This window comes from Fusarium odoratissimum (genome assembly GCF_000260195.1).
Source record: "Fusarium odoratissimum NRRL 54006 unplaced genomic scaffold supercont1.45, whole genome shotgun sequence".
Taxonomy (NCBI): domain Eukaryota; kingdom Fungi; phylum Ascomycota; class Sordariomycetes; order Hypocreales; family Nectriaceae; genus Fusarium; species Fusarium odoratissimum.
The window spans coordinates 60,165-83,017 of record NW_022158782.1 but is presented as its reverse complement, the minus strand read 5'-3'; the positions used below and the strand labels follow the sequence as shown (position 1 = coordinate 83,017).

The window sequence follows — 22,853 nt, the reverse complement described above, 5'->3', positions numbered from 1 at the left end:
TCATGAGAGCCACAATGCACATGCGACAACCGTGGAATCATGGAATTTAGATGAGCCTGGGGGTAGGAACCGCCTCAGCTCGAGTCAAAATCACCGGCTTCCCAATGAAGTTGTCGTAGAACTTGGGAGCCCCAGTGCCGAACTTCTCTTGAATCGCCTTGGTGACACCGGAATAATCTATGAGTGGCTTGCGAGATACCAAGTTCTGCGTTTCCACCTATTTAGACATGTTAATCAGTATTAGGATCAGAAACATTGACTGTGGAAGAACATACCCAGTTGCCATGTACACCCTCACAAAGTTGGAAAGGAAGCTCTACGATGCATACAGGACCAGCAATGATATTCGTAGCATCAAGGATCGATAGCTGAGCTTGCCGCTTCGCTGCGTCTCGTGTGCACACGAGCAGGTACCCGTCACCCTCAGGGGAATCTTTCTGTCGAGGGACAAAACAGGGTTCGCCGACTGCAATACCCTCACCTGGCTCCCAGATATTAGTAACGCCAGCTGCGATGTCCACGTGAATTACTGCATCGAAACCCCTGGGCGAGTGTCTAGCTCCGAAGGCGTTATTATAGGGCCTCGTGATGAAACGATCATCGCAGCGTCCCATTTCACCCGCTACCTCGCTGAGTACTACCGGGAGCTCCAGTTCATTGGAGCCTGCCTTGGGGTCGATCTTGAACCGGGCAAGCTTTCCGTTGAGTCTTTTCTCTGGGTTGCCAATATCCAGCTCAGGGTGCATGTTGGGAAAGACTCCAAGTGCGTCGGTATCTGCGATGAAGGCATCGAGATAGATGCAGCCATCCTGACCTTCGAACCCGTTTGAGAAATGACCCCACGTGTGGTTCTTGAGGCTGTCGAACCAGCGAACATCCTCGGGCTTGGGATTCCGTCGGGGAAGAACACCGAATCTGTTAGGCTATATGGGTATTAGTAAATGGGCCTCTGCTTCTTTGGAGATCCGTTAAGACCCACCAAGAAACGGTTCATGCGAAAGTGGGTGCCATTTTCTTTCTTCATGTAGTCGAAGTCGAACTGGTAATTGCTCATGTGGAAAATGACCCAGCTGTACACGAGTTAGTCAACGCCACGAATGCATATGAGGGAGCCTACTTCTCTGTCGCGACCATATCATGGGTCCAAGTGACATCAGGTGTTTTAACCCAACACTCGTCCACCTTTTTGCCGTGCTTATCAAATCGGTAATAGGCGAGATCGTTGGATCTAATATTGCTCAGCGTCGTTCAACATCCATATGAAGTATGACTTACCCCATTCCTGATGCTTCCATGGAATAACACATGGTATCTCCAGAAACCGCATCAACCTTTGGATGTGCAGTGAAAGTCTCTGCAGGGTTAATCTGCCCTTCAAAGTCGTAAATACCTACGGCATATTAGTTGTAAGCTCGGAGATATCTTGTCATACACATACCTATGGTATCCAAAGTGTCTGGGTCCACGGCAATTGGTGGACTGTCCTCCTTGCAGACCAAGAGCCAGCCATGCCAGCTATGCACATGAGTGTTACCGGGGCCTTGTATATCGTCAAAGACCCTCTCATCACCAGCATAAGGGTTCCTGTAGGTTCCAAAAAGCGGCTCACGAGCTGCACGCTCATAGACAAATCGCGGAGTGCGCACATACTTCTGCTTAAAGTCGACGACACCATTAGAGAACCGCCAAGCATTTATAGCACCGTCTCCGTTGATCCATATGTCTTTGCCATTGCGGTTGGCGAAAATAGGGTCGCATGCGACTCGATAGAAAGTGCCGTCTAACTCCAGGGGGACGTCACCTCGGACAAGACAGGAGCCGACTTCAGCATCGAATCGAGTCGGAGCGTTGATGCCAGTGTGGAAAGGGTTTGCGTTGCCAAATTCAAACTTTCTATCAAGCTGGAGAGTCTGTTGCTTGGATTGCACGGAGTTGGCAGCTGGCGACTTGCGGATCGAGAGACTTGTGTGTCTCTCCAAAACGTCTATCTTTGAGCCGATATCACTCGTTTGGAGAAGTTTCTCCAGCTGTGGCCGATCCAGATGGATTGCTTCACCCATAGTGATAGTTTCTATTAGGATAGAATCGATTGAAAGCTTGATGCGGCGAAATATACACAGTCTTCAACATCAGGCCAGATATCGCTCTCAGATGGGGTTTCCACGAAATCTTATATACTTAAATGTTTAACCGTCTATGAGCATCATCAGCAGTACAGACTAAGACTCTCAAGCCGCTTAGCTAATGTTAGGCAGAGACAGTAGTTACCGCTGTCTTGGTCTGTGGCGACTATAACTTTGACGCTCGAAGTGCCACCCGAGCCACCTGGTTCGACTCAAGGTGGGGCGGCATGCGACAAGCTGATTCTCAGTGGGGAAGCAGAAGCGCTTCAGTACTAACGCGACTAATTTATTTCTCTCTGAAAAATAACAGTTATTCGTAATATCTCCGCCTTTAACCATTTACTAGGCATTGATCATCGACAATGCGTCATGGACAGTCTTATCGTGTAGCAACAAGCCTAAAAACCGGGATGGATGGTCAAATCGCGGGGAACCCATGTTCGGATCAAGTCCCCGTGGGGTTTTAGAATGCTGGGGTATCAAGATGGCATACAATTTGCTGGGTGATGGTTCAAAGCAGGCGGCTATACGGATATACTTTGTTAGGATCTTGTGAGGGTGCCAAGTGCCGCTGACAAATTGGTCTGTCACGAGCAGGGCGCCACTTCAAGGCCATGTTACACGTCAACTGCCGCAGTGTTGATTTCATCTATCAGTTATACACCCTCGCTCTGCCAGAGCTCGTCAATAGCATCCTCGGCGTCATACCCATAGGCCCATATCTGAGTTACCGGATCGCTCCACTGATTCGTGCTCTCAACAAACGGCCTCCCTTCCACCTCGGCCCTCATTCCAAGGTCCCTAGCCTGTTGCAGAGGGCCATCTGGAAAGTGCCATAGCTTCCCATTTACCAAGCTCGCAGACTGCATACCGTAACTTCGATTCATCCTCTCCTTCTCAAAAATATGCAGAGCAGTTGTAAGTTGGTCTTTGCACTTGATCTTGGAGATCGCTGTGGCTAGAGCTGCTCCGTCTTCTACGGCCATAGCGGCACCTTGAGACATGTATGGTACCATGGCGTGGGCAGCGTCTCCAAGGATAAGAAGCTTCTGGCTCCTGGAAATCCAAGTTTGGAGACGACTGCCGCTCATCAACGGCCACTTGAGCGTACTCTTAATCATCTTGATCACCTTGAACAGCCTAAAGATGTTCAGCATTTGCCGGTAGCTTCAGTTAGGACATGACTCACTTTGGGTCCCAGTCTTTGAACGAGTCTTGCATATCGCGGATTGCATTCTCGGCATTCCACGTACTAGGTGATGAATGATCGACGTGAGACAAGACCATGTTGAAAGAGTTGCCTCCAGCGATAGAATATGTCATGACGTGGCGGTCTTCCCCAATCCTTATATGTTCAACATTAGCTGCATTACTGAAGAGATATCCCACCTACCAGATATTGATCCCAGGCTTCTCAAGTAACCAGGCCGTATCCTCATCCCGCTCCATCTCCTCTGTGTTAACTGTAGCGCGATAGGCCGCAAAACCAGTCTTTTGAGGTGGTAGGTCTGGACCACCGAGAACAACTGATCGAGCTCGAGACTTGACGCCATCTGCAGCAATGACCAAGTCGGCACGGTATTCACGGCCATCAAAAGTTGTGGCAGAAGGAATTGACTCGTCGTAGTCAGTGACCCTGCTGTCAGTCACAATCTGTACTCCAAGGTCCTCTGCTCGGCGACAAAGGGCACGATGGAAGTCAGCGCGATGGATCACGAAATAGGGTGCTCCGTATCTGGTTTCAAAGTCTGGGGAGAGTCTTGTATACGCGATCGGATCGCCGTTCTCCCATCTTCGAAATGTCATACTATCTGCCTTCACGGCATATTGTTCAAGATATGGACCCAGACCCCATTTCAAGAGCAATCTGCACGAATTCGAAGGGATCTGGATACCTGCACCAACCTAAGATTATACACGTCAATCAACTGTTGGGTTTTCGCAATGTCAAGACGTACCTCGCCCAAGACAGCTGCCTGCTCCAAGACGGTTACCTCGTGACCTTGACGAGCTAGAGCAACAGCTGTGGCTAGGCCACCAAGTCCTGCACCGACAACCAAGATTTGCAGCTTGACTCGAGAGCCGGAAAAGTGGCCATTCCCGTTAGCATGCTCAGCAGTGTGATGGAGTCTCTCCAAAAGACTGGTGGATCGTGAAGGGTATGCCGCGGCCTATTAGAGTAAGACGCCAAGTCGTTTCATTGGGGACGAAAGTCAATACGTACAGGCTGAGTAATCTTGTTCTTCGCCATTGTTGTTCTTGTCACAGGTCTGTTTTGGACTCTTAAAACTGCTCCTCGAATAATGTACTTGTAAATAGATTGTCAGCAATGCACAGACAAATTATGTAGTTTTGTGCTGTGTGCGGTAGCATGACGGCCGGGTCTTGCGGGATCGCTTCCCGATGGTGCCCCGAAGTCGATGCCACTACAGCATCTGCCGATTTACCAGCAATAAAGCTTGTACCTTGACAATTATTGATTGATAATCAAATCAGTCGTGCTGAAGTATATCTACGATATAATAGGTAAGGTCGTTGAGGGATCAGATTCACAGCCTCTGATTGAGAATACGATCGCCAGCAGCCTGCCACAAATACCATCAACTCAACTCAGCTCCGCTCACCGTCAGAAACCTCCACGAGATTCAGCTAAGTCAAAATGCCTTCTGCAAATGTGACAGCATCCAACGGTGGCCAGCATCTTGGCGACGTCACTTCAGCCAAGTCACTGAACTCGGCTGAAGAGCTTGTTGAAGCCCTGCGAGCTACCAACACCGCTCCTCTCTGGGCCCAGATGCAACGCCTCAACCCTCCAGCGCCCAATCCTCAAACCATTCCCTACGTCTGGTCCTACGATAAGATTAAACCATATCTTCTCAAGGCTGGACAGCTCATTACTGAGAAGCAAGCTGAGCGTCGTGTCCTGATGCTTGGAAACCCTGCAAGACGTGAGTTGGGCATCTAGTATCCCCCTCCCCTCGTCTGCCACTAACATTTCGGGCTTAGCCGCACCATATACTACTGATACTCTGTATGCTGGACTCCAGCTGGTGCAGCCTAAGGAAACAGCACCTGCACACAGACACACCGCCTTCGCATGCAGATTCATCATCGAAGGCACTGGTGGCTTCACTGCAGTTCACGGCAAACGAGTTCCTATGAAGCCTCGTGACGTCATTGTCACGCCCACTTGGAACTGGCATGACCACGGCAAGAAGGGTGCTGATGAGGAGGGTGGGGATGATCAGCCTGTTATCTGGCTCGATGGACTTGATCTCCCCAGCTTCATCCACTTCCCTGTCCACTTTGTCGAACACCATACTGCTGCACGGTACCCGGCTGAAGATTTCGAAGAGTCTGATATTGTGTACCCATGGAGCAAGATGCAGCCCAAGCTTGATGGTAGTCCTGATGGATGGGTCTCGGAGCCGTATCTGAAGCCTAGTGGGGCTGAAAGTGAGTACCAATGTGCACTACTTGTGAGCCAAGAGCTAATACCATCTCATAGTTGGTCGAATAATCGGTGCTTCAGCTGAGAGACTTAACCCAGGAGCCAAGTCGCCCGAGATTCAAGAGACAAGCTCTGCTGTGTACCATGTTATTGAAGGTTCCGGTTCCACTCAAGTCGGAGACAAGGTTCTTGAATGGAAGCAGGGTGATACGTTTTGCATTCCAACTTGGCACAAGTATCAGCATCATGCAGATGCCGAGAGTAAAGTTTATCTCTACAGATTTGACGATAAGCCGATGCTCCGGGCTCTAGGTTTCTACCGGGTCGCGGGAGTCGATGTTGAGACATATGTCTCTGATTGAGAACATAGATAGTCTTACTTTCAGATATATCTAGAGGGGAGGGGATTAAAACTGGATTTATATTAGCCGTTAACAAGACAATCCTTGACTTAATCACCATGCATCCCGTCATTACAATAGAGTCCTGTATTAAAGTAGACATGCTCCTCAGCATGACTGAATATCTTCTTAATCTTAGCATGTGAAAATGAGAATAGTCTCTCTTTAGTTGACCAAGCTCTGGCAGTATTTTGAGAAGTGTGTTCCGCGCAAAGCTTTATTGTCTCTATGAATACAAGATACTTAATCCCAACACCGACTTTTTCTTGTCCCTTAACCTCTTGCGTATCACTTAGTCATTTTCTGATGCTTGCATCGCGTGCCTTACCTAGTTAGTCTTTTGGATTGTTCAACCAGAAAAAGGCCAATGTGACCGCCTCACTACAGATTCTACCATGTCTTTGACAGTTGGTGATCCGGTATCTGGTCAATCGCTTGGAGAGCGGGTAGGCATCCGATGTTGCCCCTAACCCCGCCCTATACTGATTGGCGTGTCCACGCCTGAAACTAGCAAGTACTGTGGCTTGGCAAGCTCCTGGAAAGCTTCTATTATTCCTTACTACAAGTAATACGATATTTCACCATAATGATTCTCAGTTTCCGATATCGCCTTCCGCATTTTGTGAATTCCACTGAAGCTCTTTCAGAGACGATGACGGATTCAACCATTGACCAGCCTGTGCTCCACAATGGATCACAAGGTTACCGTGTTCCACTGCTTATCAACGATGCTCCAATCTTGAGAGAAGATGATACTTCACGACATCACTCATTTGAAGGAGGGTATTTCCAGGGCGCTGATTTGTCTGACTGCGCGGATGCTGTGTCGAGTTGCAGTAAAACATTTGTGACGTGGTCAACAACTTCTCCGACCCAAAGACGCGGCCTTCTCTTACGTCTAGCACAGGTATTGTGCTACTTTGATCATTTTGAATGCCATGGCTAACGAAGCGGAAACGTAGGTGCTGAAGAACCATCAGCATGAAGTCCGAAACATTATGAAGTCTGAGATCTACTGCGACGATGAGTGGGCATCCATCGGTGTCACCACCAGCATCGATTTGATCCAACAGTCTGCGTATCTGCTGACGGCAGGAACCATGAGTGGCACCATCCCGCACACCCAACCTGAAGGGTCATACGGTTTGGTGTTTACTCGTCCTTTGGGAGTTGTTCTGGGAATTGCCCCCTGGAACTCACCTCTCTTCTTGGCCCTTCGAGCGGTGATCGCCCCGTTGGCTACTGGAAACACAGTTATCCTCAAGGTGATGATCCTGTTCCTGATGCCTGGCAGTACCATACTAATCTCGGCCAACCGCAGGGTTCTGAGCTTAGTCCCAGGACACATTACTTCGTCGCTGGCTTATTTGTAAAAGCTGGGTTCCCTCCAGGTGTCGTCAATTTTATTCTCCACCGACCTGAAGATGCCCCTGAGGTAGTTGGATATCTCATTCGAGACCCTGCTGTCAGAAAAGTTAACTTCACTGGCTCAACACAAGTTGGGCGTAGTATTGCTCAGCAAGCAGGACTGGCTCTGAAGCCGGTATTGCTGGAGCTTGGTGGGAAGAACTGTTGCATCGTCTTGAAGGACGCAGACATTGACCGTGCAGCAGAAGCAGCTCTTGCTGGAGCAACGCTAAATGTGAGCTTGCTTTCTACTTTTTCTGGTCACTCACTAATCAATTTTGTGCATAAAGGCCGGACAGATATGCATGTCTACAGATCTTGTCCTAGTGGAAAAGGATATCGTAGATGAGTTTCGTGCAGAGCTTACAAAACATCTGCGAAGCAAGAACGGTTCGGCATATCGGCTTGTTGGGCTAAAGAGTCAGTCGAGAGTACAAGCTTTAGTCTCCGATGCAGAAGCCAAGGGATCTTCTGCAAAGTCTTCTACGGAGCACCCGACTGACTCAAACCTAATACCGATCATAATCCTCGATAATATCCACAGCTCTATGGATTTCTTCCGGACAGAGACTTTCGGTCCCTGTCTTGGAATCGTCGCTGTTTCCAACGAGGACGAGGCGGTGAAGATTGTCAACGATAGTGATTACGGGTTGTCTGCTGCGATATGGACACGCAACCAGTATGCAGCATTGGAAATGGCGCGTCGGCTTCAAGTTGGCGCGGTACATATCAACTCGTCTACGGTTCATGATGAAGCGACTTTGCCTCATGGAGGGACTAAGCTGAGCGGATTTGGAAGATTTGGTGCTGAATGGGGGTTGAAGGAATTTGTTGAGACGCAAACAGTTATCATGCACGCGTAATAATATCACTTAGCTTTATCGTCAGACTCGCATTTTCTCCATTTATCCTCAAATGTCACGTCGCATAATCATAAAGTTACTTATCTAAACGTAAGGCGGGGAGCTTCATTGGCACAGGTACCTAATAATCACTCCTTCCAAGTCTGATCACAAAGAGCATGCATTGGTTGCTACGATGCCTCTGTTGTCCGCTGTGACGATACGCTAGAGGCCGTCTCCCGAACTATCCAGGCCTGAGATAATCGCCAACTGGGAAGCTGAGGCCAGGTCCCGCGGACTTCATGACACAACGTGCGTCAAGCGAGATCAAGTCTCCGCGGAATATGCTGGGCCTCTATCATACAAGGATTTGAAGCTTTCCCGGCCATGGAAAACGCGTCACTCAGTGGGTAACCACGATGAGGTTGTGCGGGGTAAACTCTGGGGTAAGAGCTGGATCTTTTCCGGGGTCGGGGCAAAGACGGGAGAGGGCATCCCACAGCCGGAAGCATCCTGGCATGAGGCTTGGTCTAGACCAGCCCCGGGCACTGGCCAGTGATAAGCGAAGGCATAAAGGATTGAGGCTCGAACCCTGTGAGCAACTCCTTTTCTGAAATCAGTCTCATCAACAACCGTTGACACCACTGTCAGTCATCAACTGCTACGAGAACCGCATACTCGACAATGTCTATCTCTCCTTTCGTAAGAGCACCTCCAGTCACAGGTTGGATTCAGGCCACCAATTCTAATGGAACTCTATCTATAGGAATGGCCGCTCTGGTGGCGCATATGCGTTCTGCTGAACGTCAGCTTCTACAATCTCCTCGGAAATGCCTGGGCCTCTGGTCTTTCTCCCGTCTTTGGGTTAATCATTCAGGAGCTGCACTGCTCGCAAACACAGGCTTCCAACTTGCCAACGTATGCTTTGCTGGCTCTTGGACTCTCAGTGCGTTACTTATCCTCGTGGTCCTGTCATTGATTCTCTAACCTTTTCAGAATCTCTTCGCTCTGCCGTTATCATTACTCATCGGAAAACGCTACACGGTCCTCGGTTCGCTCGTTATCTTTATCGCCTGTAACATTTGGTCCAGCGAAGCCACCGACTATTTTTCCCTTCGAAACTCACGCATCGTCGGTGGATTAGCTGGTGGTCTCGTTGAGGCTCTTGGTCCCATTATCGTAGCTGAGACGTTTCCCACCCATCAGCTCGGAAGAGCCATGGTCGTCTACGTTGGCTTCCTCGCTGCTGGCTCCGCAATCGGTCCCATGGTCGCTGGGGCAGTTGGAGTTAGTCTGGGAAGCTGGAGATGGTACCTGAGGATTCTGTCAATCGCGACTGGCCTCAATCTCTTTGGTTCGATCTTGATGCTTCCTGAGACAACTCACGATATCAACGAGCTGGATGCAACTCAAACCAGACCTGGGAGCTCGACAATCGCAGAACCGAAACCTACGAGCACTTCGATCGAGGATATCTGCATCTCGTCACCGGCCGAAACAACAACTGAGGAGATCTCTGCCGCCAGCTTCAGAAAGGAGTGGATGTCAAGGTCGTTCAGCGGCGATTATATGCCCATGAAGTGGAAGAGCATGGGTTTATCATTGGTCCGACCACTGCAGCTCCTTATGGCGCCTCAAGTTCTCGTCACCGTCTACATCTTTGGCCTAACGATTGGTTGGACTGTCATCATTTCCATCATCCTCTCCATCACCTATGCTTCTCCTCCCCTATTGTGGAATTCACGTTCGATTGGCCTACTCAATGTCTCCTCTCTTCTCGGTCTTCTTATTGGTCTCCCCTTTGGTGGTTACTTCGCAGACCTTCTCTTCATCCGCTCAACAAAAGAACGCACCCAGGAGCCTAATCCCAGGAGTAGACTGCCGATGATGCTTATTGGAGCACTAGGTAGCCCGGCTGGTTGCCTTATCCTCGGTCATGGGCTTCAAAACCCTGGTCACTGGATCGTTGTCTGTGTCGGATGGAGCCTCCTTGCATTTGGTTTGACAGGATCGGCAAATGTTCTGCTTACTTATTCTGTCAACACTATGCCTTCCCGAGCAGGAGATATCGGTGTCCTTGTAAACGTCATGAAGAATTGCTTGGCCTTTGGTGTATCCTACTCATCGATCACTTGGCTGAATACTATGGGCCCATTGAAGCAATTCGCCATCATGGCTGCTCTTCTTTGGCTTGGATACATCCTGGTGATTCCGGTTTGGGTTTGGAGCAAGTCTATCATCCGCAGAAGCGCTATTTATTCCAGGTAGTAGCTTGTAGGGAGTTTGTTACACATCCCACCATTTGCAAACCGCTTAGTTCGTTTTTGACAGAAGTCAACCAGCTTTTATAATTACTGTTGTCGTGGTCTTGGCTGCTCATGGCGCCATTGTCCCATGGTTCCTCAGATGCCAATCATATAAGAATATGACAGAACCTGATCATCCTTCACAGTAAAATACTCTGTCGGGTTAAATCTCAGTAATTATCAGGTTGAATACTACGGAGAGAATAATAATTTCGTCGATGAAAGTAGTCGGAGAATCCGACCATCAGGGAGTGCCTTGTAAAAAGCCTGACAAGATGCCAAGTCGCGTGTTTACCCTACATCGTTCAAGCCGCGGTGAGGAATGGTTCCGCTTTAACCAATTATAACCTCGGCCTAGAAGCGAAGATTTGGGCTAACCAAAATCATCCGCCAAGGGAATCAGATCGACACACAGCCTCAAATTCTGTTCCATATATAAACGAAAGCCGGAGCACGTTAACATCATTGATATTCCAGTCCAACGCCTATACATGCGCTTTCACATAATAAGATAATTCTACCATAACAATGCCGTTTTCAACTGTCTACGAAGACCCTTGGACAAGGACCCAGATTAATCTGAGCGACGTTGCTGCTGTGAGCTAACATGTTGTTGGTGAAATGGATCTGAAACTCATTCTCTCTCAATAGCAACATCTTGAGCTAATCGAGACCTTTCTCAAGCTTCTTCAACATCTCTGCGATGCAGAGGGTAGAATAAGCGATGAGACATTGACATATTCAGAATGGCGCTACGCTATGTATCTTCGTTTCATCGACGTACGGGGTTTTTGCCCAAATGACCACCCGCCTCCATGGTAGGCTCTGTGTCTTTGCCATGCGTTAGTCTGACTAATAGTGATAGGGACGTCGCACTTATCATGTATCTGCACATGCTGTCACCCTCGCGGTTCCACCACTACGTCTACGATAACCGTAATCGCAACTTGAATGGCATCTTTGGCTTAGAGCATCGGCATTTCCCCATGTCCAAACTGCTAAAGGGTGAATGGTGTCCCAGACGGACAAAGAACGCCTGGGATGAGTGTAGTAAGATGAGTTGGTCTGGCTCTGAGTGCCGTGGCTCTAACCTACCATATCAACTGTGGCTCTCTGCACCATGGAAACCGAAAAGACTCTCCATCCTGGGAGGCAGGGCTGACCGGCCACCATGCTTGGACCGAAAATGGATAACACCGACTGACAAAAAGCTCGAAGAGATTCCCAAAGACCAACAAGGAAAAGTGATTCTGATGCACCAGTGGGATCGCTGCCGCACAAGTGTACCGGAGCAAGGCTACAAGGTCTGGGACCTCCAGTCATACGCAGCGATACGAACTTGCAGGGTGGAAGAAAGATGCAGGAGTCAAAGCCAGCATGAACAGTTCAACGAGACATGTATGCTAAAGCCATGGCCATCTTTGCAGGATCTTCGAGCAGACCTCGAGCAACAAGTGTCTTTCTGGAAGGTTATACTTCAAGTCAAGAATTCGGTACCTGGGTTTGTCGAAAATTTGAAGAACTCAGTGGTGGACTACGAAGACTTTCTCAGCCTTCTGGGTAGTGTACTTCCAAAGGGTGAGAGAGATGGCTCCTGCAAGTCAAAGCTAGACCCAAAGACAGCAAATGCATCTCGTCACCCAAGCTCACGACCCTCTCGCATACTCCCCCCTACACTCGAGATTGATCTTCTATGGAAGACGCATCGTTTGTTCCCTGCAAGCTACTGGGTTTGGTCGACTGAGAAGGCAGACTGGGTCCTTGATAGAGAACACACAGCAAATACACAGGCGATGAGTAGCCTGCTTCAACATACAAGACAAATATGGAAATCGAAGTATACGTCGGAGTTGAAGAGGGGAGTTTCAGTGGAGGAGACGTTGACGGAGTACGTGCCTGACACAGTGAAGCATGCTCCTGCCAACGTAGAGAGGACTGATCTCAAGACTCTACTTCTCGGCCGCGATGCCTGGAAGCAGAGAAGGGTTATCAGAAGGGGTCGAGGGGATGATATATCTGGTGGTGGAGGAGCGGGTGATTATGGAGGGTCCGGGGGTTGTGATGGAGGCGGTGGTGGTGATGGTGGCGGAGGCGGCGAATAGGGAACAATAGAACAATCAGTCTTCAAAGACTGCTCAAGAGATTAATGGGAACGTATTAAACGCAAGGAATTAATTAGATTGCAAAAGTGCCACAAATTAGTAAGCTTCCGATTACATATCGTGACAACCGGGGGCCAAGATATAAGAGGAGCAGGAGTAGAAGTGGGAAACAATACAAAAGAATAGAAGAAAAAGGCTGACCGAGCTTCCTTGTGGAGTGTGATCCTTTACGACCTTATCTCAAAGTTAAGGCCAGTCAGCGAAAGCTCTGGTGCAACTTCCCGACACATGAAGGTGCCAAAAGATGCCGCACTCCCCCGACCGTATAATTGCCACGGCAAGGATCTACTGCTCGCGGTCTGACGAGACCAGTTGCGTACTAGGTACTCGTGTGATTTTATTGAACTGCCTAATGACGACTATTCGTTCTGCCCTCTTCATGAGATTCGTATGAAGATATTGCCATATGATCGCAGAGCTAAAATTACGCCCGTTGCTTGACACCAAAATGGTCTAGAAACACTTGGCATTGAGGGAATTATTGGCTTCTCCATCTGAGGAGATCATACTCCACCAATACTATAAAGCCTCGTATTGAAAAATGGCGCATGGGAATGGGGCTTGTTGGGGTAGCGAGACAACAGTTGGAGTCTAGAAAGATCTATACCAAAACCCCGCACTTCTCCGCCTGAGTTTAATTCAAGGTTATCACAGAACCGAAACCTTATTTCAGGTGCACGGCTGGTTACTTGCCACAGTGACCAAAAGATGAATCCTTATTCGTCATCAAAGGTTCTGAATCATCTTTCCAGAGACAGACTAATTATTCTAGTGTATTGCGGCTGCCGTTTTCTCCCTGCGGCTCGGGGGTTGCATCGAAGCTCGGAACTCCGAGGGCTCCAATGGGATTAAGAACAGTCTACTATAGTATTACATCTTCGCAATTACGCACGGGTAAGGACGGAATTTAAAGTCCACTGTTGTCGTGTCCTCGTATGTGGGTCAGCAGCCTGAACCTTACCCTTATGGGTAGCAATCAGCTACGTAGAAGCACCGTGGGGTAGAAAGGTGGAGGATAGATGGAGCCTTGTGAGAACCGGGCCACCATGGGGATCACGGATGCTCCGGAAGGATACGATACTGGAGACCACCCATCGGTATTGTAAGTGCGATTAAGCTCAACGAAGGTATAAATAAACAGGTCCCTGCACAACCCGTAGGAGATTCTTCCACCCAAGCTACCTCCCTACCTATCTTAGAGGCAGTGGTATCACTTGTGGTATCACCTTTGAGTCACAAGCCCCTTCGACATCTAGTCCCAGCATCAGTCGATTACAATCGCCATGGCCGATCTTGAGAAGCCGTTCCCAGTTGAGACTGAAAAGGTCGACAACACGACCATCGAATATGAGCGAGCTCAGCTTTTGGCTCATTTACCAGACCCTGATGCCGGAAAGACGGTGGAAGAGCGTCAAGCCATTGTAAGTAAAATCACCGGCGCGCTACATGCCAAGGAATGACCTCGCTAACTAATCAAAATAGGAAAAGAAGCTGATGTGGAAGGTTGATCTGGCGCTTATCCCCTGGCTATCTTTTCTCTATCTCCTATCCTTCCTCGACCGTACCAATATCGGAAACGCTCGCCTAGCGGGTCTCGAAGTCGATCTTAAGATGGTCAAAGGGGACTATAATAATGCATTGACGATCTTCTTCGTCTCGTATGCTGTCGTTGAACCTGCAACAAATGCACTGCTCAAGAAGATCACGCCTCGTTTATTCTTTACTCTTATTATTCTGACATGGGGACTTATAATGACTCTTATGGGCCTTGTCACCAACGTCAAGGGCTTGCTAGCTGCTCGCTTCTTCCTTGGTATGGCCGAAGCCGGACTCTTCCCTGGAGTTAACTATTATCTCTCTTGTTGGTATAAGAGCTCTGAAATCGGCATCCGTTCTTCTATCTTCTTCTCAGCAGCTGCGCTAGCAGGCTCCTTTGGAGGCTTGCTTGCAGCAGTTATTGCAAAAATGGATGGAATTGGCGGGAAACCCGGTTGGGCTTGGATCTTCATCTTAGAGGGTCTTGCTACTATTGTAGCTGGTCTGGCGTGCTGGTGGCTCGTCTTTGATTGGCCAGCAACAGCAAGCTTCCTCAGTCCTGATGACCAGATTCGAATTCAACGTCGCTTGATTATGGACCGGCAAGGTCGAACGGCTGAGGATTTCGATAAGAGACATATGTTTGCTGCCTTGAAGGACTGGAAAACATATGGATATATGCTTATCTATATGGGCTGCCTTACTCCTCTGTATGCCTTCTCCCTGTTTCTTCCGACTATCATTGCTGGCATGGGGCATGCAGGTACGAAAGCTCAGCTCCTCTCTGTGCCCCCTTATGCAGTTGCAGCGGCTCTTACTATTTGTGTGGGATTCTACGGCGACAGGACCCGGCAGCGAGGTTACTGCAATATTGCCATTGTTTTGCTTGGCATTGCTGGTTTTGCTATGCTTATAGCAACGTCTAACCCGACAGTGCAGTACGTCGGTGTCTTCCTTGGTGCAGCAGGCATTTACCCTACCGTCCCCAACACTCTCTCCTGGTTGAACAATAACACTGAGGGGTCGCTAAAGCGTGCTTTTGTGCTGGGAGTAGTGGTAGGCTGGGGTAATTTGAATGGCGTGGTGTCATCAAACATCTACTTGCTTCGCGAAAAGCCCCGTTACTATACGGGACATGGGGTTGTTTTTGGCTATCTGGTGGTTTTCTTGCTTGGTGGATCTATTTTAATGCATCTGGGACTTCGCAAGATGAACAGAGATCGCAGCCTTGGCAAGATGGATGCTAAATGGGACAGTTTGTCAGATGAACAGAAGTGGGTTCAAGGTGACCTGCGACCCGACTTTAAATACACTCTATAAATTAAATAGTATTATATAGTTGATATAGACTTATTTAAACCTTAGCATATTAAGCGGCCTGCTTGTGAAGAAAGAGCCGATGGCTTGCCGTGTCGAAGCTGAGAGTGATCCTCAATGTCGTCAAACATGAGTGACGCTCCACGGAGGCTTTCGGTAATAGCCTTTATGGTGTTGGCTCGGTCTGCAGGAACCCGGAGCCAAGGTTTGAGACCATCGATCGTCTTGTTCCTAACTCCCTTACAAGGCAGGGAGCACAGGTATCGATGGGGCTCCATAAAGACATCGTCCTCCATTGGAGGCAGGTTTTGGGCAGAAGCATGGGATCATGTTTTTTGAGCCCAGGGTGACATTTCTTCGGAGGAACCTTCCATTCAAGTCTTTTGCCCGACATACCAATATCAGATTTAGGGAGCTCTTACTCGAACTATTCGCTGCGGAAGTATCATGCCCATTCTCAACTGAATGGCCACTTGTAGTAAGCCTATATGTCTCAGAACCTCCACTCAATTCAAAAGAATTCTCATCGCTATTAGCAGAGGTATAAGCCCCCTTTCAGGTTTTTGGAGAGCCTTGCCGGGTCTTCTGCTTATGGGAGTTTCCTTTTCCCTACTCGCGATCTCTATTTCTCAGGTGTCCCATCGCTGATTTGTAATAATGATAGAGGTTCTTCGGCAAGTATCAGTCTAAAAGAATACTTATAACTTTCTAGCTCTTCCATGGCTGTCAAAGATCCTGGTGCTCGAGCTCTTTTTCAGTGCTCTTAGCTGTCTTTCCAAAGCTAGGAATTTTAAAAACAAGCTTCAATAAAGAAATAAACTGAATAGTCACATTACGAGAGAATAGCAGGCTTCCAATTAATGCAAACGTAGTTTAGCCATTATATACCAAAGTCCTGACGTCTACTCAAGACTCTCTTCTTGACATCTTCAGGATATCCATTCTCAAAATCACATGTCACCCAGCCTTGCTTCCCTTCATACTCTTCCCGCAACAAACAATTGGCCACGACCTTTCCTCCCGTGAGCTTTGTCCCGGGTCCATGCGACATGTACGGCACGAGCGGGTAAGCAGGGACATCCTCAAAACAGAACTCATCCATCGCTGGTCTGCACCTTGTTGCAAAAGCCCAAGTGACATCATTCATGTCGAAAGGGTTGATATCCTCTCCCACAACAAGCAGACGGTGGATCTGCATACCGCACTTGTTGCGGAACACAAGGTCTCCTATCTTCGTGCAGAAGTCTTTGGCGTTCGTCTTCATCTCAGCGAGCTTCTTGCGGTCGACTTGTACAGCCGCCCAAATGACCTGTGTCTCGAACAAGGCAAAGACTTGAGTCACCGGCAAACCGTGCTGCTGAAGCAAGTGCCGAATCTCTGCGGAGGCAAGGGTTCCAATCATGGTATGCGTCTCATCTGGGCCGAGATTTGCGCGTCCAGGTACACAAACTGGGAGGATTGGGTTGTTACGATGAGTGATGGCTTTGACAGTATACAAAGGCTGTTGGGAGTTTTCATCGAGAAAGCTGTAGCCATGCATCTCCCCGAATGGGCCCTCTTTGGCAGTATCTGTGATGGAAATCGTGCCTTCTAGTACGATCTCGCTTGTTGCTGGGACGTACATGTCATTGGTCTCACACTTGACGAGCTCCAATGGCGAACCGCAGAGCGCACCAACGTATTCAGACTCTGAGACACCAGCTGGTAGGGGCATACTGGCGGCCATGGTAGCGATAGGTGGAGCTCCCAGGGCGATGGCATATGGGACGTCTTTACCAGTCTTTTTCCATTCTTCAAAGATCCTGGCAATATGCTGTGGTTTCATGATGAGACCGACCATTCGTGTCTTATCATAGACCATCGCCCGCGCGATAGACCAATTTGTCCATGGCTCTGTTGGATGGGGTATGATGTTGATCCCTAATGTCTGGATGTAGTTCCCTCCATCGGCCTTGTTCAGAAGAGGAGCAGGCAGCTTGGTGAGATCAACGTCGTCGCCCATGATGATCTTCTCTTTACATGGTCCCGTGGAGACATGAACTGGAGGGAGAGGCTTTTCTCCCTTTGCCGATAGCATCTTGTCGATGACATCTGTCACGCCGGCTTCTTTCGGAAGTGCAAGGTGCTGTGCCAGACGTCGGTAAGGAAACTTTGGGTCACTGGAGAAACCAGCTGGTGCACCCAGAATGCGAAATAGGCCGTCCTTTGCCCCCTTCACATTGTGGAACAATGGAGCCTTTGTGCGCTGTTCATATGCCAGACGGATGGCAGCTGCAACTTCGAGTCTGGGATCGACTTCAGCACTAACATCGGCCAAGTCATTATCCTCTCGTAACATGTCCACAAAGGCCCGAAAGTCAAGGTGCGCGGGAGAAGAATTCCTGCCCGCTGAGAGTGAACGACGGGATGCACGGCTCGCCAGGAGCCTGTTTGTCAAGGTAGGACGAAGTCGCTGCATGATTCTCATTAAATATTCGATGTCTTACAGTCAAAGAGACTATCTTCAAGACAGGCCCTCCAGGTCGTTGACCCTTCAGGGAATTTAAGCGGGTGAGGAATTGTCGGCCGCCTCGTACCACATCTGGAAATGCGCTGTAGTCAGCTTTAGCAAGCATGTTATTAAGCACTACTGAAACGATCTGTCATCTCGCAGCAAGCCACAATGTAATAAGTCTTATCTCAATCGCGAAGCCGTACCGATTACCCGAAATCACAACACAACAGAGGTCTAATCATTTCATCGTTCTCAGCCCTCCATGTACTGCTCGGGCTTCATCTCTAGCCATATAAGCCTGGCGGGGTTACAATTCAATTATCGAAAGTGTCTATAAGTCGTATTTCAGGTCATGCAGTAGAGACCTTGAAATGTTTAGTATGTGAGTCCCTCATGGCCGGTGGACTTGCAAGGCGTCCACTTTGGACTGTCAAAGTCAATTGTCGTCAAGATTCCCGACTGGCTAGGTTGGATTGCTCTAGCCAATAAAACCTGCTGGTTTTCGTAAGATGAGTTTCCAGATAAGAAAGCCTTATGCGAATTTCGTATAAATGCAGGACCACAAGAAGTGGCGTTTGCCTCGCGCATTGTAAATCTTGGAATGATGCCAGATCGGCACACCCATTTCATTACATAGTGCTTACACCCTTGCATGCTGTAACAAAGTGACTATCAAAAGCCTAAATGGCACGTTTGTAAAGTCTGACTAAACCCTATACAATGGTTTACTGCTTTTTCCTTTTCAAGCTGATCGACTCTGTTACCCGTACAAGGATTGCAATACTTACAACGTATCCACGCTGCTCAGTAGATCCGGTTTGCGATCTATGTCAATCTCAAATCAACCATCAGACTCCTGGTTGCATCCAAGGACTATTCAGCAGCTTTAGCCGAGTTCTCTTCTTCTAAGATGCGCAGTTTTGCTCGCCCGTTACGGCTCTTCAGCGGGCATGATCTCCCAAAACTTTCGATGGCTCGTCACTTGCCAGCTCAAACACGCTACCAGTCCTCCTCCTCACCTGGACCCAATGGCCGTCCAAAACGTATTGTCGTTGCTGTTACAGGAGCAACTGGCTCACCGTTGGCAGTTGCTCTGCTCCAACGCCTCCGGGAACTCGACGTTGAGACTCATCTCGTCATGTCGAAATGGGGAGGGGCGACACTCAAATATGAACTTGAAGTTCCAAATAACACGACTTCTTACCTCGAGTCTCTTGCTTCAGTCACACACTCGTCGCTGGATGTCTCAGCCTCACTATCCTCTGGTTCCTTTCGCACAGATGGCATGATTGTAGTTCCATGCAGTATGAAAACATTAGCAGGCATACGCATGGGTTACGACAACGACCTCATCGTACGCGCGGCAAGCGTGACACTGAAGGAGAGAAGAAGGCTTGTTCTGGTGGCTAGAGAAACGCCGTTGACGAGCATTTACTTGGAGAACATGCTTGAAGTGACGAAAGCCGGCGCTGTGGTATTTCCGCCAGTGATGGCCTTTTATACGAGGCCAAGCTCTGTCGATGATATGGTACAGCAAAGTGTCATGAGGATGATTGATCTGCTGGACCTGGAAGTCATAGACGGGGATATGCAGGATGAAGCCCGTTGGTCAGGGTTTGACTGGGCGGCAAAGGGAAAGCAAAATGCCTACTGCATGAACACAGGCCACCCATAGACATTCATACGAGAGCTGAATTCATTCTCATGGTGTCTGCCTTGGTCTTCAACTGGCGTCTTCAGAATAGATAGAATCGTATTCGTGGGTGCCTGCCGCGGTGGGCTAGGTGACGTCCATGCCCCATATTTCTGCAGCAAAGAAGGCATAATTTATATTAATTGGCAGAGTTTGCTAATGAGATCCGAGTCACGTCGGGACCATTCTGAGTATATAAGATGATCAGTGTAAGTTAAGAAAATGGAGGCAACTTGGTCGATAGTACTCTCGAGATGGTCGAACTGCTGCTTCCGCTTCTGTTCGGTGATCTGTTGTCGCAGGCGGAACAATCTTTGACCTCTACCTTAGTATGGATGCTAGATTGACGAACTATGTTAATAACCAGCCTGACATCTAAGACACAGCCGTACCGCCATCCTCTACAGAGAAGGTCTTTTATATACTTCGCAACGATGCCCAAAATAACAGTGCGTCTACTAAGTATCCATGATTCTCATGTCAAACTCAAACTCCTGTTCTGTACCTGTTGGCAGAAATCCTTTGCTAAATAAATTGGTCCAAAACACGTCTACACCAGAATTGGCTGCAGCACTTGGAAAACAATTATCTAGCGATATGGATGTGTCTAGAAAAACACCATCTTCCGTCTGCTGAGACAGACACTCAAGTCCAAAGACCTGTTGCTGGGCAATTGGACGCTCCCCGTGCACTTCTGAAGGTGTTTCCTCTTTCTCCTTGCTCGAGTCTTGAACTTGAAGGTTCATGAGAGGTTTGATGATCTCGTTCATCTCGTTCTGGCCCATGGCCAGACGCCAATAACTCTCGACACATCGGCTGTGCAATCTCTTCAACACGGCATGGAAAGTTGTTGGGATAAAAAAGCGTCCTTCGTCCGATGATAATTTGAGCTTTTCGAGGACAAGGCGCATTAAATCCAGAGCAGAAATCTGTTTAGCTTCTGACATATTTGCTCCATCGGTGGTCGGTCTATTAAAAACCTCGAGTTTAATGATCATAACAACAGCATACATCATCCTGGTAAAGACGATTACGGGCACTTGCTGTAGGATTTTGGGGGAGAATTGAAGGAACAACTGAATCAGGTTACGAGCAACATTCAGGCATTCTATGCGCGCATCAACATACTGTGGCAAATCCGGAGCGAATGTGTTCGTCGACAGGAAAGTATGAATAGCATAAGGAGGGCGAAAATCTCGAAACTCGTGATTATCATAAAGACCTGGCTCATAGAGGTTAAGGAGGATGACATGGTAGTGTATCTCGAGAGTTACTTTAAGTATTAGTTATTTGAACGAAAGATAGTGATGCCAATCTTACGGGTCATAACTTCTTCTGGCAGATTCTGCCGCCAATCCTTGACTCGTTCGAGACAGCCTTGCAGAATAAAACGGGTACGCGGGTCCGAATGATTAAATCTTGACGAGTTCTCATCTGACCCGACTCTGGCTATGGCAAGAGACTCCTCTGCAAGCCGTTGGAGTCTGATCCATGCTGCCAAACGCCGATCACCAAGATGTGTGCTAGCTGGAGAATCTAAGATATTTATACACTCTTGCACCCAGGGGCCATAGTATAGCGTGCTCGGCCGACGGAATGACATGGCAATACTGGACATACATTAGCATAATTGCGAGATATTAGACTAGGAAGAGGAGTTGAACCCTGAGCATAGAAAGTAGCAAGCTGAGAACGCCCTAACAGTTTCCAAGTATTCCTTCGTATGTAAAACTTCAGGATTAGAAGACGGAATTTGATATCTCTCGTCATTTGAGGATCGCAGGTCAATTACCATAGTAGCTGCGATATTAATAAACTGGCCAAAGTTCAAATGCTGGAACTTGTCCGGTGGATGACTCCAAGTTACAAGAACCAGAGCAGCTTGTATGAGGTCTATGGATTTCCGACCGTAAATCATGGCCTCCTCCATGACATATCGCTCCGCATCTCGAAAGAGTGGTGTCCAGAGATCTGGCCTGAAGCTGCTCGATGACGTTGCCAGCATGGCCTGGAAGAGTGCTGGTCGATCTTGCTGCAAAGCCCGCCATGAGAGGGGAGCGTCGGGTTGAATCAAAGGGTAATGCGGTAAAAGGTCAGTAAAGAACTTGGTGTATAATTCTTCGGCGAGCGACTCTTCAATAATTCCTCGCGATACAGGGTCTCCCTTGACCGGCGATTCGCTGGTAGTCTCATAAGATGTAGAATGGCTGGGAGACGTGGTTGAGATGCGCCCCAATGATGGAAATGAGTCTTGGGTACTCGCGGGCGTTATCGAAGCTTCTGAGGTTGGTGGTATGCACAGGTCTCTTTGGCGCCCTGTAGCAACCGCCCACTGAACTTCCTCGAGCTTCTGTTCAAGTTCGTGGATTCTTGTTTCATTGCGTCTCCGTCTTTTTCTTGTGGCTGGAGCGTTGAAGACACATTCAATGTCCAGCTTTCTGCAGCGGTTGCATTTTTCCAACAAAGGCTGTGAGTTTGAAAGATCCGAGATGCACCTGATCTTCCTCTTCCGACAACCCTTGGACTTGCATTAGCAATGAAGTTGACGAGTATTCGTTCATCATACCTCGCAGGTCCTATTCAGACGAGTCTCCACTGTACCTTCTGAGGTACTCATATTGTATCCGTTTGTGTATCTGTGACTGTCACAAAAGCGAACTGAGTGAGGAAATACGGTCGCGGCTTCGAAAGCTGGGTCCGCTCGGGAAGCGCTTTTTCGAGGCGAGGGCGGCATTTAATAAAGCACCGCGTGCCGATACAGACGCGCGCTAGTCTACGTCAGACAATAAACATACAACGAATGACGCGTGGCTGGCGTTGATAAGCCTCGTTTAGTGCTTAGGCCTTGTTACTCCGCTTACTCTCGATTCAAACTTTGATCGGCGAGACTTTCCAGAAAGCGTTGTGATTATGCATGAAGCCAGCTACCATTAGTATAACTGCAAGGAAAATATCACCAAGGCAGGTGTTCGCAACGAAAGACAAGAATGAATAGCGATTGTATTTTGCCCGTAGTATAATCTAATATTTAATACAGAGGGAGCTTTAGCAGACCAAGAAGCTTAAAATTAAGTTAGTGAGTGAAGGTTATTATGCTTAACGCGCTGATAGGTTCGATCCG

At 48.5% G+C, this 22,853-nt stretch overlaps 10 protein-coding genes across 10 annotated transcripts; 6 read left to right on the top strand and 4 right to left on the bottom strand.

Annotated features, from left to right (window-relative positions):
* Window positions 1-46: 46 nt before the first annotated feature.
* FOIG_14877 (uncharacterized protein) lies at window positions 47-2,060 on the bottom strand (the record flags this gene model as incomplete). Its single annotated transcript, XM_031216169.1, has 6 exons — window positions 47-217; window positions 276-923; window positions 980-1,070; window positions 1,118-1,228; window positions 1,276-1,390; window positions 1,439-2,060. The coding sequence occupies 6 exons, from the start codon at window positions 2,058-2,060 to the stop codon at window positions 47-49; spliced, it is 1,758 nt and encodes a 585-aa protein (XP_031054085.1).
* A 683-nt stretch (window positions 2,061-2,743) lies between these two features.
* FOIG_14876 (salicylate hydroxylase) lies at window positions 2,744-4,374 on the bottom strand (the record flags this gene model as incomplete). Its single annotated transcript, XM_031216168.1, has 5 exons — window positions 2,744-3,263; window positions 3,313-3,468; window positions 3,517-4,028; window positions 4,082-4,294; window positions 4,348-4,374. The coding sequence occupies 5 exons, from the start codon at window positions 4,372-4,374 to the stop codon at window positions 2,780-2,782; spliced, it is 1,392 nt and encodes a 463-aa protein (XP_031054084.1). The 3' UTR covers window positions 2,744-2,779.
* A 408-nt stretch (window positions 4,375-4,782) lies between these two features.
* FOIG_14875 (gentisate 1,2-dioxygenase) lies at window positions 4,783-5,936 on the top strand (the record flags this gene model as incomplete). Its single annotated transcript, XM_031216167.1, has 3 exons — window positions 4,783-5,071; window positions 5,130-5,579; window positions 5,632-5,936. The coding sequence occupies 3 exons, from the start codon at window positions 4,783-4,785 to the stop codon at window positions 5,934-5,936; spliced, it is 1,044 nt and encodes a 347-aa protein (XP_031054083.1).
* A 625-nt stretch (window positions 5,937-6,561) lies between these two features.
* Window positions 6,562-8,245, top strand: FOIG_14874 (uncharacterized protein; the record flags this gene model as incomplete). Its single annotated transcript, XM_031216166.1, has 4 exons — window positions 6,562-6,882; window positions 6,938-7,240; window positions 7,297-7,617; window positions 7,673-8,245. The coding sequence occupies 4 exons, from the start codon at window positions 6,562-6,564 to the stop codon at window positions 8,243-8,245; spliced, it is 1,518 nt and encodes a 505-aa protein (XP_031054082.1).
* Window positions 8,246-8,777: 532 nt separating this feature from the next.
* On the top strand, window positions 8,778-10,492 carry FOIG_14873 (uncharacterized protein; the record flags this gene model as incomplete). Its single annotated transcript, XM_031216165.1, has 3 exons — window positions 8,778-8,926; window positions 8,991-9,170; window positions 9,221-10,492. Exons 1-3 carry the CDS (start codon window positions 8,909-8,911, stop codon window positions 10,490-10,492), a joined length of 1,470 nt encoding a protein of 489 aa, XP_031054081.1. The 5' UTR covers window positions 8,778-8,908.
* Window positions 10,493-10,970: 478 nt separating this feature from the next.
* Window positions 10,971-12,723, top strand: FOIG_14872 (uncharacterized protein). Its single transcript, XM_031216164.1, has 2 exons — window positions 10,971-11,348; window positions 11,396-12,723. Exons 1-2 carry the CDS (start codon window positions 11,290-11,292, stop codon window positions 12,630-12,632), a joined length of 1,296 nt encoding a protein of 431 aa, XP_031054080.1. The 5' UTR covers window positions 10,971-11,289; the 3' UTR covers window positions 12,633-12,723.
* A 1,100-nt stretch (window positions 12,724-13,823) lies between these two features.
* Window positions 13,824-15,606, top strand: FOIG_14871 (uncharacterized protein). Its single transcript, XM_031216163.1, has 2 exons — window positions 13,824-14,113; window positions 14,175-15,606. The coding sequence occupies exons 1-2, from the start codon at window positions 13,976-13,978 to the stop codon at window positions 15,546-15,548; spliced, it is 1,512 nt and encodes a 503-aa protein (XP_031054079.1). The 5' UTR covers window positions 13,824-13,975; the 3' UTR covers window positions 15,549-15,606.
* An 819-nt stretch (window positions 15,607-16,425) lies between these two features.
* Window positions 16,426-18,003, bottom strand: FOIG_14870 (uncharacterized protein; the record flags this gene model as incomplete). The annotated part of the gene is made up of 1 exon (XM_031216162.1): window positions 16,426-18,003. One exon carries the CDS (start codon window positions 18,001-18,003, stop codon window positions 16,426-16,428), a length of 1,578 nt encoding a protein of 525 aa, XP_031054078.1.
* Window positions 18,004-19,009: 1,006 nt separating this feature from the next.
* FOIG_14869 (3-octaprenyl-4-hydroxybenzoate carboxy-lyase UbiX) lies at window positions 19,010-19,714 on the top strand (the record flags this gene model as incomplete). Its single annotated transcript, XM_031216161.1, has 1 exon — window positions 19,010-19,714. The coding sequence occupies one exon, from the start codon at window positions 19,010-19,012 to the stop codon at window positions 19,712-19,714; it is 705 nt and encodes a 234-aa protein (XP_031054077.1).
* Window positions 19,715-20,101: 387 nt separating this feature from the next.
* FOIG_14868 (uncharacterized protein) lies at window positions 20,102-22,413 on the bottom strand. The gene is made up of 4 exons (XM_031216160.1): window positions 22,299-22,413; window positions 21,397-22,250; window positions 21,053-21,342; window positions 20,102-21,005 (listed from the first exon to the last, which is right to left on the bottom strand). The coding sequence occupies exons 1-4, from the start codon at window positions 22,347-22,349 to the stop codon at window positions 20,191-20,193; spliced, it is 2,010 nt and encodes a 669-aa protein (XP_031054076.1). The 5' UTR covers window positions 22,350-22,413; the 3' UTR covers window positions 20,102-20,190.
* Between the last annotated feature and the right edge of the window lie 440 nt (window positions 22,414-22,853).